At 34.2% G+C, this 16,114-nt stretch overlaps 2 protein-coding genes across 4 annotated transcripts; one reads left to right on the forward strand and one right to left on the reverse strand.

Moving 5' to 3' along the window:
- Positions 1-4: 4 nt before the first annotated feature.
- On the reverse strand, positions 5-2,185 carry LOC120341960 (mitochondrial carnitine/acylcarnitine carrier protein-like). The gene has a single exon (XM_039410579.2). It carries the CDS (start codon positions 2,109-2,111, stop codon positions 1,212-1,214), a length of 900 nt encoding a protein of 299 aa, XP_039266513.1. The 5' UTR covers positions 2,112-2,185; the 3' UTR covers positions 5-1,211.
- Positions 2,186-8,009: 5,824 nt separating this feature from the next.
- Positions 8,010-14,262, forward strand: LOC120342897 (uncharacterized). Of its 3 annotated transcripts, none has more exons than XM_039411943.2 (8): positions 8,010-8,536; positions 9,150-9,285; positions 9,785-9,879; positions 10,385-10,541; positions 10,797-11,049; positions 11,838-12,983; positions 13,243-13,437; positions 13,932-14,262. In XM_039411943.2, exons 1-7 carry the CDS (start codon positions 8,277-8,279, stop codon positions 13,422-13,424), a joined length of 2,229 nt encoding a protein of 742 aa, XP_039267877.2. In that variant the 5' UTR covers positions 8,010-8,276; the 3' UTR covers positions 13,425-13,437; positions 13,932-14,262. The 3 variants fall into 3 exon arrangements, with proteins under 3 accessions (XP_039267877.2, XP_039267873.2, XP_039267872.2); XM_039411939.2 differs by having other exon boundaries at positions 8,011-8,536; positions 9,153-9,285; positions 13,243-13,416; XM_039411938.2 differs by having other exon boundaries at positions 8,013-8,536; positions 13,243-13,416.
- The last annotated feature ends 1,852 nt before the right edge of the window (positions 14,263-16,114 follow it).

Genomic DNA, 16,114 nt, shown 5'->3' on the forward strand with positions numbered 1-16,114 from the left:
TCAATCTGCAACAAAATCAACTTGAATTACCACCAATAGGTTCATCATCACAGTCATTAACACTTATTAATTAAATTAAAGACATAAGACTGTCAAAAGTTCAGCAATTTAGGAAAGAGAAGCAGTGCGAAATATTTTAAGGTGTTAGATCGGCTGGTATGCTAAATACCTCTTTCTAATATTCCATGAAAACATAACTATACTTTCATCAAAAGGCTATAACCTATATATGATGTACAATTTTACTAAAGCTCCATTATTATATGTTTCAGTTCCTTACAAAAGTCCATAACTGTGAGTATAATAATGACATGAACCAATCAAATATCGCAGAAGACTTTAACACAAAAAATAATCTTTTATACAGTTATCTAGTTCAAACTTTTTCTCGAGCTCTATATTGAGAAGACAGAAGTTTGCAATGACACATAACCATCAATTCTAAGAATCAAATTCTACTTTTGCAAAATGAACAAACTTGAAATCAACCGTAACTTATGATGATAGCACTTTTGGTATTGTCATATAAATGCTATGTATATATGCATTTAATTAAGAAAATAAATTAATAAAAAATTTCCTAAAAAAGCATAAACCTAAATTTGAATGCATAATAAGTTAATAACCTCCTATCAAATTAGTAAACGTATTGAAATACTTTTAGTACAAAGTACACAAAAAAAGTGAGAGAATGAGAGTATCTAACATTGATAACAGAACAGTTACAGATGTAACAGTTCAAAATGGTGTTCAAAATTCAAATTAATTCTATATTGATTTCTGAAAATTTTTTTGTATAAAATTTGCATTTCCAACAGCAAAATTATCATTTAGGTATTTTGCTATATAACATAATTTTGCTGCAAAGTACACCAATTTCAAATTTTGCACATTCCTGTAATTGAAGAGTACACATGAGGAAAACTGGACTACTTTTATGGCCTTGCCTAGTGTACAACTAAACATAAATTATCTCAGCCATGAAGGTCATAGTTGAAATAGGAAATATATCAAAATCATAAGACTCAAATTATGTTTTTTTCTGATCCGTGGAACATGCAGAACATTCAAAAATATAAGACACCTCAGAATATTAATCTTTTGGTGAAGATAATTGAAACTGAAACTAAGTTTTTGCATTGTAATTGGAAAAAATAACTGGTGAATCTGACAATACTAAGAAATTAATCTATCGACATAAAAATTACTTATTAGGACGGAGGTACAAGTTTATTCAGGAATTTTAGTGCAAGTTCGTAACCCATAAAACAGCAAGCATTAGCTGGGAATGCTCTTAACATAACAGGTACAAAACCTTTATACATTCCTTTGAAACCATCAGTACGCATCACATCTTTAACAACAGACATTACACCAGAGTACTTTCCATCAGGTGCGGTCTGAAATTTTGACTTCAAGACATCAGGTGGTATAGCAACAGCCCAATTGAAAATCCCAGCCATTCCACCAGCAAAAAGCACACTTCCTACACTCAGTTCAGAGGGGTCTTTACCAGCTGGAGTAAGAACGTTCTTAAGCCATTCATAGCTGGCAAAATACATACCACTTGCTGGTACATCTCTGCAGAGAGTAAGAATCGTTCCCCTGTAAATACTCCTAATACCACCAGTTTGGTACAGCTTTTTTGCACAATCAACTGGTCCTTTGTATTTAATCTCTCCTGATCCTTGTTGGATTTGTAAGAGGCATTTAATTCTTTCACCTGGTGCCATTATGACAGTGGTTAATACACCAGCGACTCCTCCAGAAACGAAAAGCTTCGACAATGAAAGTTTCTCAGACTGGTCTCCTGTTACTGAACGAACGAGATCTTTTCCAACACCAAAGCCAAAAAAACTAAGAGCAAAGATTGGAGTAACGCCAACGATGGGAGCACCCATTCCCTTATATAATCCTTTAGGGCCTTCATTCTTAACAGTCTTGATAAAACAGTCCCAAGTACCTCTATACAATGCTGCTTCACCAGGCTTGGGAGCAGGCATAGTTTGAAGACGAACTTTAATGGTATCAAGAGGATGACCACTGGCTACAGCACAAACACCGCCAACTCCTCCAGCAATAAAATTTTTCCATGCACTTTGCTCGGCCATTTTGAAAAATAAGGAAGGAAAAACTGATGTTTGAAACTCAGGAAGACTAACCTAATTCTGTTTTACATGAAATACAGATGTGAATATGGAAGAATAGCAATTAACATAAGAACAAAAATAATTTTTGCTGGATGCAGGGATGTGATAATATATTAATTTCAACCATAAATCTTTAATTAGAAATGCAGAGCTTGGTAATCCAATATACCAGCATACTATATTCTGATACTGTTTATTTTTATTAAAAATATCTGTATTTTTTCATTAAAAATATCTGTATTAAAAATATCTGAAAATGCTGTATTTTAGGCCATATATTTACCACCAAATTATACCTATTTCTAACATTTCTGCCTTTATAAATATGATCATTCATGATTTGTCAATATGAATTAATAAAAATGTTAAAGTGTTAAGTGTGTGAAAATCAGACCTATAAGGAGCGTCATCATTTTTATTAGGTCACAAGTTAACTAGAAATGAGGAGGATTAAAAAAATTTATCACATAACCGCACATCTACGAATGTGTAACCATATAGGCAACTGTATTGCTGCGTACGGTATTAATGCAATGACAGAATGGAGGTTGAACATAAAAACTACCTCATGTCTAGGAGTCAAGAAAAAATTAGGAAAGAAATTTCAAAAACAGTACAAGAAATATTTCAGTATTTACTAATTTCTACCAATTAGTCTATATGCTCGAAAAAATCAAAGTAGGATACAATAATTTCCTGTATAATGGAGAAGAACGTCACTTCTACTAGACTACTGGTAAAAGAGGTCTCGCGAAGTGAACTTCGTAACTGCTTAAATAAGGCCAAACAAAATGTGATGTAAAATTTTATATTTTTTTTTTAAAAAAACTTTGTCTGGCGCAAAATCAAATTCTTGACAGACGAGTTTATTTAAAATCAAACCTATTCAATTTTCAACGACAAAGGTATGTCTCATGCCAAATACGATATAGCGTTCTGCTCAATACAGACTTTCATTTTAAAAAATAAATTGAAATTTCAACTGTTTTTTCACAACACATTTTTGTTGGCGTTATTTAAACAGTTAACATTACAGCATTTTTGTTTGGTATTACTGTATTATTTAAATCAGTTAACATTACGGCATTTTCTTTGGCTGCGCTAGACTAGTAGAAGATCCTTCATTCGGGGAAATCTGGGATGACAATAGAAATATTAGATACTGAAATATGAATTTTCTAACCTTCAGACCTTAATTTCAATATTGATGGGTAAACATAAACTTCTGAGTACGGCACACTATCCCGAATCCGGATTTGCGTCTACATTCCGGAAGAGCCAAAATATGAATAGGCGTCTGTGAAACGGGGGGCGTCGAGTCGTCTGCGAGCTCGATGCGTGAGAACGTCAGATGTCTGGATATGACGTCAAAGAAAGTCACGCACAGATCGGCACGGCTCTCGAATTTTGCTAATTTGATTTTCGTTTTTTTACCGATGTATACTGACCTATTTATGGTTAGATATACGATGTATTTCTGAATCATTATATTCAGTCTACTGTTGGTAGTGCCTAATTAAAATAATGTCGCGTAAATGCAAACGTCTGTGAATAAAATAATTACTTTTAAATAATATCAAGAGATTACAAAATTAGGCGTTTCGATTAATACGTCTACGAGTCCAACTAATTTTATTATAAGTGTTTGTGACTACATGACATCGTTTGAATTGTCGTATAACGAAGTCAAAACGATGCACGATATCGAAGTTTTTTTTTCAATAGTTAAATTAATATCGATAGTGAAACTTTGTATGCCCGTTAATACCTGTAATTACAACAATTTAACATAGCATCTTCGGTTATTTAGAACTGAAACTTCCAGAACGCACAACGATTACGAATTACGATATCATTTAATAATTATATTCCAGATTTTTATTTAAATTTGAGCGTCAACAATCCATAGTAAAATAAAAGCCTCGATGATTAATTGGATTAAACTATTTTGCCAATTTGATTCTTGTTTTTCACAGACTACGCAAGTTGATCATTTGCGGCATACGAATGCATCAATGCGGCATTATATTAATTTGATTCTTGTTTTTCACCTATCTATTCTTGCATAAATCACGCAAATTAACATTTGCGGTATATGATTGCCTCGACGTGGCATTGAATTAAAATATTCTCGTATTCCGTATACTTCGAAGTTAAACATTCGCGACATATGAATGTATCAATGCCGCATTATATTAGTTTGAATCTTGTTTTTCATCGATCTATACTAGTATAAATTACGCAAATTGAACATTTGCGGCATATGAATACATCGATGCGGCATGATATTACATTATTTTGCTAACTTGATTCTTGTTTCTTGCCGATCTATTATTGTGTAAATTACGCAAGTTGATCATTTGCGGCATATGAATTAAATTATTTTCGTTTAGATCAACATTTGTGGCATATGAATGCCTCGATGTGGCATTGAATTAAATTATTCTCGTATACCGTAACTTTCGAAGTTAAACATTTGCGGCATATGAATGTATCGATGGGACATTATATTATTTTGAATCTTGTTTTTTACCGATCTATACTAGTATAAATAATGCAAACTGAACATTTGCGGCATATGAATACATCGATGTGGCATTATATTAAGTTATTTTGCTAATTTGATTCTCGTTTTTCGCCGATCTATTCTTGTATAAATTACGCAAGTTGCACATTTTTCGGCATATGAATGTCTCGTTGCGGCATTAGATTAAATTATTGCTTTAGAACTAATTCATCTAATGCTATATCGAGGCATTAATTTTACTGTTTATCGATTGTGTGTTATCAAAATGTAATTTTTATTATCTCTGATCCATTTATTATCGTTAACACGCCATCCTATCTACATTGAAAATGAGAGAAACACGGCACGCCAAGGTTTACGTCGAGGAACGGCCGATGCGTGCCTGCGTGCGTCGATTGAAATTCAGTGACGTCACACGCCGTCAATCGTTTTTTGCTCATTTCTCTCGAACGCACTGGTAAAATTTTTTTTACATCGGTAGATCTGATTATTTTTTCACGAGGAATTCAATGGTGATGGTTTTAGATTGCGCTTTTTGTTAGTTTACTGCGCAGCTTCAATTTATCGATATCGGGAGACAAAATCCGCCAGACGTCCATCGAAGGAGGGATATTCGATCACCGTTAAAATAGGTTTCTCTAAAACGAGAGATTGTCTCTCGATCTGTAAAGTGTGCCGTACTTTAAGTCTGAGATCTGAGACTTGACAAAGTGTTTAAAAATCCGAACACGTCGAAAATATTGTCTACCAGTATCGCTATCAGGCTATACCGGTACCATGATTATTGCTAAACTATACTGAATGTTTTAAAAAATGTCTGACTTAAAAAGGGAAATCCTTGTCAGAAAAATTGAAGTTGTTGCAGAATTGTACCGGTACCGTTTCATGAAAATATTTCCAATACTGCAATACCATAAATATAAAGCAAATATCGTAACCCAGGTACATTAATTTATTAATTAGAGCCTCATTCACAGTCTGGGAATTTACATTGCAACACTTTCAGACTTTCCTTTCGGCTTATCCACCACATTTCTGCACGCAGACATGACCTTTGGACTGCAATAACGATAGTGAAAAACGATACCTGATACGTAGGTACCGGTAGGCGATCTCAAAATGATCGAGCGATAAGAAATAATGGAATTTGGTCTCTGATTCAACTCGCTCATACAGTTATAAAGGTATATTTAGGATGCATATTACAATTCACAACTTGGCCTGCGCATGATGTCCGGGGTCTGGGCTAACGCGCAAGATATATAAGTCGAGTATACATTCGGTATGATCCGAGTTCGCCACTAGTGGGAATTATTGAGACACTACTAACATGGTACACTATAAATACACCTCAATGGATTGTACGCAGGGTTGCCATATTGGCTTTTTTTACGCAAAATTTGCCATTTTTCAAACGCGTTTGGCGTCAGAATTTCCGTTTGGCTTTTTGGCGTTTTTTCAAGTCTATTCTAGTGTCTATTATTGAAATCATATGAAATACAATATTCAGTGTGTAACAACGTACTCAGCTACTTAACATTAGGATTTCCTGGAGCATCGATTTCCTTGTTTGTTACATTAACTCTCAACCATATCCTACCCAATAAGAAATAAATGCAGTTTCTGCAGCTGCTCAGACAGATGTTCAAGCAGGGTTGTAAACCTTGCCTCGATTTTATAGTTTTGCCTATTTGTCAGTTTTACATTCTGTTTCCAAAAAATAGTTGTATAACTTAATTTTCATTATGCCTGATATGGTTAATGTGAGCTTTAGTTTAATTCTGCAATTGCAGTAACGATGTGATTAACTACGCTAAAACTACTGAATTAGATATCAGTGGTCCACCTGTGAGCGGCAGGGGGTTAGATAATTTTTTAATAAAATTGATGGTTTATAAATTTTAAAAGGAAAAAATTTTTTTGTAAAGCACGATATACTGATATAGGGAGAATTTTTTAAGGTATATCACAAGTTTAAGTAGAAACATATAGATACCGGTATATTACATACTGACAGACTGAGGCGACACCCTGTGTTGTATATATTGAATGGTAAAATGATGCTGTCCGCTTGATATTTATTTTACTTTCTACAGTTCTATAGGAACTTTACTTTCTATTTGTGTGCCTCACCGAATGAACTGATGGCTCTACATCATCATCAGTACCGGTACATTGCCAAGCGCTTAAAATCTGACAACTCAGGGGGCTTTTGTACTTAGTAAAATTATTGGCTTTTTCTGGCTTTTTTTATGTCTTGATTTGGCTTTTTTTGATCGCTGGGGTCTGGCAACCCTGATTGTACGCTTCCGAGTCCCAATCAGAACAATCACACCCTCGCGCCAGGTAAGGTTTCTAATGGTGCCTTTTCTCGCTGTCCGTACCCAGGGTTAGAGATAGGTAAAATGGATTCGAGAGAGAGTTTTTTTCATTATTGGAAACCAAAAATATAAATATGAGCACAAAGTTTAAGCGGTAGTCTTGGATGATCACGATGCAATTGTGCGGTCACCGCTCATCATCAAATTCTGAAATTCCAGAATGTTATAGTGAATCATAAAATATAAATACACACGTACACGGTCAGATGGTATACGCTAAGCATTAAAAACATTCCAGATTATCAAACATAGAAAATAGTTTAAAAGATCATGAAGATTGAGTTTTTGAAGTAATCTATTCTGATATTTCATCTTTGAGACACGCGGTTCCCTTTTTGTTCGTTCATGCGGCGCCAAATTATCAGGTGGAAAACCCACGGGGCACTTACCGGTACACGAAAATAACAATAATTGCTGCCTTCAAATAAAACTCAATTTTGTGATTGTTAATGTGTGCTTTATTTATGCCTTTCAAAATGTGAAAACATGCTGGCTTGAAGAAAATAGGCAATATCAACTATTCTTCCTCATCTCTGCCTGATTTTGCTTTGTAGTACTGAAAAATCACACATGTTCGCTAAACTTGGTTCAGCAGACAAATACAGAAATATGAACTGCGAAAGCAGCAAGTAGTGTCTACATACAGACACTAGATAACAAAAAGTAGACAACATAGAAAGGTAAAATTCATATACACAACATTTAAAATAAGAAACAAAACATTCATAATAAATACAATATGTAAAATATTCAATCATTTATTAGTTACGTTCAACACAACTCTTTTAATTTTCAGGGCGCACTTAGCAAATGGCCCCCAGGTGCCCCCTTTTGGTGACCGCTGGTATATACAAAAGTTATTTTGGTTATGTGGTTGTAAAGTGCAGACTGCAGATACAGCAAGAAATTCTGATGTAAAACCAACTGCCAAGCACTTTTGAGGTGAAACCAAACAGACAAATATATCATGTAAACATAGGGACAGTTTCTTTTATTGCGCTAGCTTTTGCTCTTTTGGGAATGCCTAACAAAAATTAATTTGGTTGATTGAAGTAGGCCAAGTCTGAAAAAGAAGATTGAGTCATGTTATACAAATGCCCGTTAATCAACTTCGTGACTTAGCTTCATCAACTTTTTGCAAATATAAATGATCCCAATTCTCAATACATTTCTATTGCAATGTGGATATAGGCCTATGTATATTTTTCTATTGAAGTAATGCAACGACGAAAAAGGTTTGTTGGGATAGAGGCTGGAGACACTTTCAGTTGTTTTGAAGACCTTAAAAAAACTATCGATAGAGTCCAGGATGAATCTGAAATACTTCTTTACATGCGGGATTCTGTGACATTGAAAGGAGCCGTGAAAAAACGACCAAGAGTTGCGCGTTTGGCGAATCCTGATCTTGTCTACCACAGTATCCTTTATATTTGTGTGTTTGGAAGGCGAGATTCCCAAAAAGCAAAAACCACTGGGCGGTGAGTCAAATATTGTTATGTTATAGAATGTATTTACAGGAAAAATGTATTTGTGAAATTTGTATTGTAAATTTTTAAATGTTACTAAACTACTCGGGATGGTATATTAATCTCTTCATCTCGTCTCAATTTACAAGTCTTTGCTTTGATACAACCAGATTTTGATAAAAAAAAGTTAAAAAATTTGCACAAAAAAATTAATCTTTTCAATTGTGTTTCCGCTAAGCATTTTATATGAATGCATTGAGCATATCATGTATTATATCTCAATTATTCAATCTTTTTTTATGACGCCATTTCTGTTATCAGGAGAGGGATTTTCTATTAGTTCCTTAATAATTCCATATATTTTTTACTATGCTGTATTTTAACATGGCTATTTTAGTATTTTAAAATTTATGAAAATAATTTAATTCCAATTTTGAAATAAATTCAATATTTCGTATTCATTCTTCATGCAGCAAAAATTAATTATATATGGTTAAATTTTACTTTCGCTACAGGGGAAATATCATATAAGAAAAAATACAATCTAAATTTCAAGTTCTTTACTTCTCTTAAGTACTGTATTTTAAAACGGTTGTTGACTATGAATTTATTAAATCATTCATAGTAGGTCAGTTCTTCCGGAGATCTTGAAAAAAAATCCAGAGAAATGCAAAGCAGAAATAAGAATTGGTCTTTCTGATGATTTCCAGTTGCTTGAGGTTCGAAGAATATGCGATGTACACAATCATGATGTTTCTAAGGTGAATAAGGAAGATGCATTATGACATTGTGTTGTTATGTATACTAACTTAAGCTATTGTTATTGGATGTACCGGCTCGGTAGTAATCAATACTTTTTTTAAGCTTATCTTATGGTTAACCTATTTTGGTATTATTATTTTTTTTATTGTAAAGTTTGCTTTTAAACGGATAGGATAGGAATTACATTTTACCCCGTGGGAGAGAAAGTCGGTAAAATGGCTTAATCATATGGTGAACAATGGCTTTTTCGTTGAGTTACCAGTCCATGTTGGGCGAACCCACACAAGGTAATCAGAGGCACAGTGGCGAGCGTATCCCTAATGCTTAGAACAATGTGCCACGTCGCCACACCGTTGAGCCAGTATTCAAACCAAATTTGAGAAAAAAAAAGGGTAATTCTAAGTGTTTCCAGTGAAACTATAAGATGTTGTTTTCTTCACTGATAAGATAAAATATTAGGTATTTTTGCTTTGGTGTTCACCCTTTCATATTTTTCAGAAAACATTTAGTGTAATATCAGAACACAGAACTCTTCATTCATGCTCACCAAAATATAGACTGTTGAATGCCAAGCATAAAAAGAAAAGAGTCAGGTGCGACTTTCCACTCATATTCATAAACTTCAAAGTTGTTTTATTTCGAATTTTGTTTGTAAATAGTGTACTTTAATTATATCAAACTTTCATCAGTTTGTTATTAAATACTTAGCAATAGTTGAAATGAGTCATATTGTGACTAGAACTTGTCTGGTTCATGCTGTATTTCACAATATCCAATTTCGAATGCACTTCTGAACTGTCATTGTGATATGTGAGTTGAGAGTAGGTGAATATTGGATAATTCAAACTCAATAAAACAATTCAAAGTTTGTTTTTATTATTGTAAAAAAAGATATACTTGCCAGCTCGAGCAAATACCTGACAGATTTTCCAGTGTTAACTTTTTCAGTTTATACCCCTCACTTTAAACATCAGAATATGGCATCCATAAATAATCGGGTGTCATTTTGATGCATACTTATTTGTTAATAAAGAACTTGATGGAAAGTATATTAAATATACATTTCAGTTTCATAAACATAACTTATGAATTATTTAGACCTGTTCGACAAGCATCCAGCAGAGTATCATCAATTGGAAACAATCGCTTGGTTCAGTATATTGATGATGTAGAGCAAGCCATATCCACTCTACAAGCACCTTCTACCTCTAATCATAATGGACATGACATGGAAACAAGTAACAACAAGAGATCAGTGAGTTTCATTTTACATCTCAGATAGAATTGAATGGTTTTTAAAATTTGCCCCTTCTTATTTAGTATTTTAGTAGCATTACCACTATTCAAAAATTAGACAGTAGTGTTGTTGGCTTGTTGCACTGCATAAATTAAATATTTTAGGCATGATCATTTTCTATCAATTAGCCGCCCTATATATATATCAGAGGCTGCTTATACAGAGTCTTGTTCAGAGTGATAGTATCTTTTAACAACAAAAAAACCTATTTAGGAAAAACGAAAACACACTGATGCAATGCCCTCTTCAATGAAACGACCATCCAAAATGAGGAATAAAAAAATCTATGACAGACCTTCATATGATTATTTTTCAATGATGAACGGAGATTTGTTGGGTGATAATGATGAAGACGATGATGATGAAGAAGAAGAAAATGACTTTGTCGACTTATTGACTGTGAAAAAGCAACTCAGTAAAAGAGTGGAATTTAAAAAACTTGTGGAAAAATTTTACGAAGTTAATGGTAAGTGATTTCTAATGAATTCTAGGTACTTCTGAAGTATGCGCACCAAGATGTCGCACAACCTGAACCCTAACCTTGTACACAACCTGAGTTCAGGTTGTGCGCCATCTTGGTGCGCATACTTTAGGAGATCCGAATTCTATTTACCCATTTTGCTTGAATAATGTAGATCTATCAGGATTGCATTTCTTAGTATATTTTATTTAGGTGAAGTTGGATGCCCATTTAAACTTGGGTGAAAGCACGATACAAACAACCAATTGATATGTGTTTTTTATAGTATTATATAGTAAAATCATTTGCCCTATGTCCCTGACTGTGTATACATGACTATTAAATTAGTCCCTGGGCCCTAATAGCCCAGATATCATATCATAGCTTCATATGTCATCTTGTTCTTTGATTAGATATTACATTTTTTGGTACTCCCATAGTGTGTGTACCAGGTTAGGGTTAGGCCATATTTTTATTCCGATTTTTCTTATTTTAGTTCTATTACAAGCTCGGGGGCTGTTTGTGTTAGCCAAGTGGATATATGCCCTGCCCTAGGCTTCAGTCTCTTACACAACTTAGGCTAACAAAATTTCTTACCTCCATATTGGTACACACACTTCTGGAGCGCCCATTTTTTGCCTCGTTTCTATATAATATGATAGTGTCTTTACCATAATGTGCCCTGGTGAAGTTTTTCTGGATAGATATTTGAAACATTGGCAAATTATATTTTTTACATTTTTAATACACTGTTCGTGCCCTAGATATTCTCAACAAGGCCTCATTCACTTTAGGCGCCATAACTGAAGTTTATGAGGAACGAATGAAGCCACAAGCAATTTATTTTCAAACTATAGAAATGAGGAAGATGTTTGCAGCTTATCCTGAGGTGTTTATTATCGATGCTAGCCATAAAATTGAGATCATGGGATTGACGCTGTATGTTGTTATGAACACAGATGGCAATGGTCAGGCTGCAATCGTCTCTTTATGGTTTGTTACTCAAGAGAATGAAGATAATTTACTTTACCTCATCAAGCAGTTTAAAGAATACAATCCAGGTTGGGAACAAATTACTGTGGCCGTTTGTGGCAAAGAATTTCGCAACAGAAACCTTTTGATGTCTCATCTTCCCAATGCAGAATCGTTTATCTCATATTTTCACGCAATGAGAAATTTCCGCCGTGAAATTTATTCAGAAAAAGACAACGGTTTTGAATGTGTTGAAGAGAAACATGCATGTCTCAAAATTATGAAGAAAATGATTTTAGCTAAGAATCAAGAAGTTTACTCATTTCACTTTGAGAGGTTGAAATTGTATGCCCCTGCAGAATTGTTTGCGTACTTCATGAATAACTGGCACACAGTACAGGATGAATGGGTCGATGGCCTAAAATGTCCATTTGCCTATTTTCTTGATCAAAAGAACAATAGGCTGGATGCTATTAACCAAATAGTAAAAAGCCTTTGTGATAATTTTCAAACCGTTCCCAAATTTTTCCATGACCTATTGAGGAGCATTGGTTCACTTCAGCTTGAACGAAAACAGAGAGCACTCACCGTTCCTGTTAAAGGTCCTGTTATAACTTCTGAATTTCACATCGCAGAGATGCAATACAAAAACCTTCTTACAACATACGCATTCAGTTTTGTCAAAAGACAACTTCATTTTTTTCCCAAGGTGAAAATTGATTCGAGCCTAAACGATGAGGTATCAACGATTAAAAGTCCAAAATATGGTGTGCTAGTTACAAGCATATCCTCTTGCCCATGCGTTTTCAACACTGTGACTGGTCTCCCTTGTTCTCATATTTTTGCTGTTCGGAAAGACAAAGGCGTGTCTACATATGATTCATCAATATGTAGAGAAAGATGGACGTGGCATTATCTCAGACGAACACAAGATTTACCTGAAGAGGAGTCAAATTTGGTACCAGATGGTAAGAATTTTTCTAAAATTTTCTGGTATACTGTAATGCTGTACTGTAACGCTGATCAGTGTTGGTGTAGGTTATTGGATATGAAGTGGAAATATGCCTATGGATCATTTTGTCTTTTGTATTTTTCTCCTTGTTGTTGTAAAAAAATCACTTTCTTTTTTTAATTGATATCTGAGTGTATATATATATATATCTATTGACTATAAAACACTATGTATATGCAACAAATAATTTTTTCCTTCTCTTTCCTTTCCTGAAGCTTTGTTTGGTTATGGCGAAACCCCGCCCAGCACACCATATGCAGATAGTGCAATGAACGAAGTTATTGAAGAATCTCCATCTGAAGCTGATGAAGCTCCATTTGTACCATCTTATGCCTCATTTACTAGTAAAGATAATGTGATAATAGAGACAACTGACCTCCTGAATGAAGGTCTGTAACCATAGCTTTTAGGTATTGCTGTTTTTTGTAAATTAGGGAAATATCAGTATTTGGCTTGCAATGAGCTTTAAATCGTTATTTTGTGATCGGTATTTATATATGAAGTGGAACCATTCAGAAGCTGAGAGAATTCACTTATAGTCTCACTCTCTTTGCTTGCTTCTTTTATTTAATTTGTTTACTGAGTGATTGATTGTTTGATCCTTGTTCGAATTAATAGCGAAGAATCACGATCATATATTTTTTAATAACTGATACCTCGCCGGTGCTCGGAGTCTCTTTTTTGTTTGTTTTTGGACATAAGTAATCTTTCTAATTATGTATATTGTTCGACTTCTCTTTATTCAACCAGTATCAAAGTTAGACTTTTATCGTGGTTGTCGCTGCTAACTAACATTGGTATTTTCGCGTCACCCATCACCGTGAAATGCCATTTGCATGTTTGCATCAAGTGTATTTCCATTTTGGTGAAAAATAATTTACCGACTGATAATTTATTGTCTCAGATGACCAAGAAGAAATCAATGTTCTGCAGCAAATAATGAAAATGAGAAAGGAATCGTCTGATGAACGACACAAGACAGGTTATTTTGATCCAACCAGTGTCGGTCTCCAAGAAACTGTTTAATTTATATATTGCAATATTTATATCATGCCGCTTTGTATAATATTCTGTAAAGTGCTGCTGAAGCATGATCATGCTTGGAAAAAGTCATTGGGTCTAAACTGTGCCATTTCTGCCACCGCTGTTTTCTTGTTTTTGTTCTTATTTAATGCAAATTTCTTTACTATCATTGTTCTTTGAAATAAAATATTTCGTTGTTGGGTATGTTTTAATACTCGTGCTCATCTGTTATAGTAGGTGATAGCATTTCACTATCCTACTCAAATATCACAGTATCCAGTTAGTTTTGCGAACGCCGAATGGTTCAGATTCTCTTATTTGCTTACAAAAAATCTCAAATCATCTTTAATAGCGTCTTACAAAACTGGTGATTGAGAGTGTAAAACTTAATGGTTGGGATAGGAAAATACCATTGTAAGCGTACTTTTTCTCCAGTCTCCTGTAGAAATATGATGACGCGCAACTGGAACGTGCGCATTTCGCGGTAGGTGTGGCACTTTGGCCCTAAACTAATGGATTACAGACTGTTACCGTATTCAAAAAAGTTACAAGCTTTCCTAAAGAAAACGGTGCGATAATTAGAAATGATTACTTATTGGGCACCGACACTTTTCGATTTGTGCAAGTTTAGCCCACAACTCGCGAGAAGTGTCGCTATTACTATTACTGTCTCTACCGACAACGCGACTGACATCGAGACGCAACAATGCTCTTGACTGGATGCGAATATTGCGGGCCAAGTCCATTAGCAGACCAGCGAGATTAACGGGGATTACGAAAAAAAAATTGTTAGGACGGTTTTCCTACTGTGTGAGACTTACCCCCTGAAAATTGTCAAACCATACCACTGTAACATTCTAGGAAATTATTCTCAAGAGACAAATGGTGTTGGCTGTGTGTAGACTTTATTTTATTATATATGCAGTTAATAAAGTAGCAAAGTCGGCGCGCGCATGCTTGCTAATTTTTTAATTAATCAAGTTTCCATGTATTGTATCATCGCGTGCAAAACTTTATACTTACCATTTGAAAAATTGCAGGAAACAACGATAAAAATAGAATAGAATAATACATTCCAATGCTAACATAGTCTTTGACCCATATTAGGACATAATTAAAAAATATAACATAAATTATCTGGGATGATTTATAATGTGATCAAGTATTGAATACCGCCATTAATAATATTCGACAATTTTATTTTATTCATATGGCCTGTATCAACTTTCGACACATCACTTAATCAGGAATTTGAAGCGATAAGTTATGCTACAGATATTGTGAAAAATGTCCTCAGAAAGCACATATATAATAGATCAATAACGATTTAATAGTGAAGTCCTTCCTGTATGACGTAAAACCTGTCACCCGTAGGCCGACTTACGTTGTATGTGACCTAAAGCTGAAATTGTTATTCCAAGTTATCAAGTCAGGTTAGTAAACTATAATTAACACTGATAAACTATCTATCAGGTTTTATTGTATTTCAAACAGTAGGCCATCTCTTTTTCACACAGTTTTTTCTTGACAATGGCACACTACCTCAGCTAAAAATATAGGTACTACTACTATGTAATGTGTCAAAATTTCCCTTGTCTTCCATTGTGCATATACCCTCATTTAGTTTTCATGTTTATAATACCTTTGGAATTTTATAAACTGGCACACACTTTAGCGTCAAATTTGCGATTTTGAAATATAAACAGTAAACAAAAATGGATATGCGAGTGATTGTTTTGAGACTTATATATTCATGGTAAAACATGCAAAACCGATACAAGTTGTGTAAGTATTGCAACAACATCTAGAACGAATATAAGTTCTTATTTGAAATAATTATCAAATATTTGTCTCAATAACGTGAATAACTTCAAGTATGAAATGTATATAAAAATGGTTGACTAAAACAAATCTGAATTAAATAGCAAATGTAATGAATGGGACTATTTCAGAGAATATTAAGCGTCACTGATAACTAATTATATTTAGGACACCTATCCTAAACATGTACTGTTTGTATTTGGGCACGTTCTGAACTTCTCCGAAATTCCCAACTGATGCCGC

This window comes from Styela clava, chromosome 3 (genome assembly GCF_964204865.1).
Source record: "Styela clava chromosome 3, kaStyClav1.hap1.2, whole genome shotgun sequence".
Classification (NCBI taxonomy): Eukaryota; Metazoa; Chordata; class Ascidiacea; order Stolidobranchia; family Styelidae; genus Styela; species Styela clava.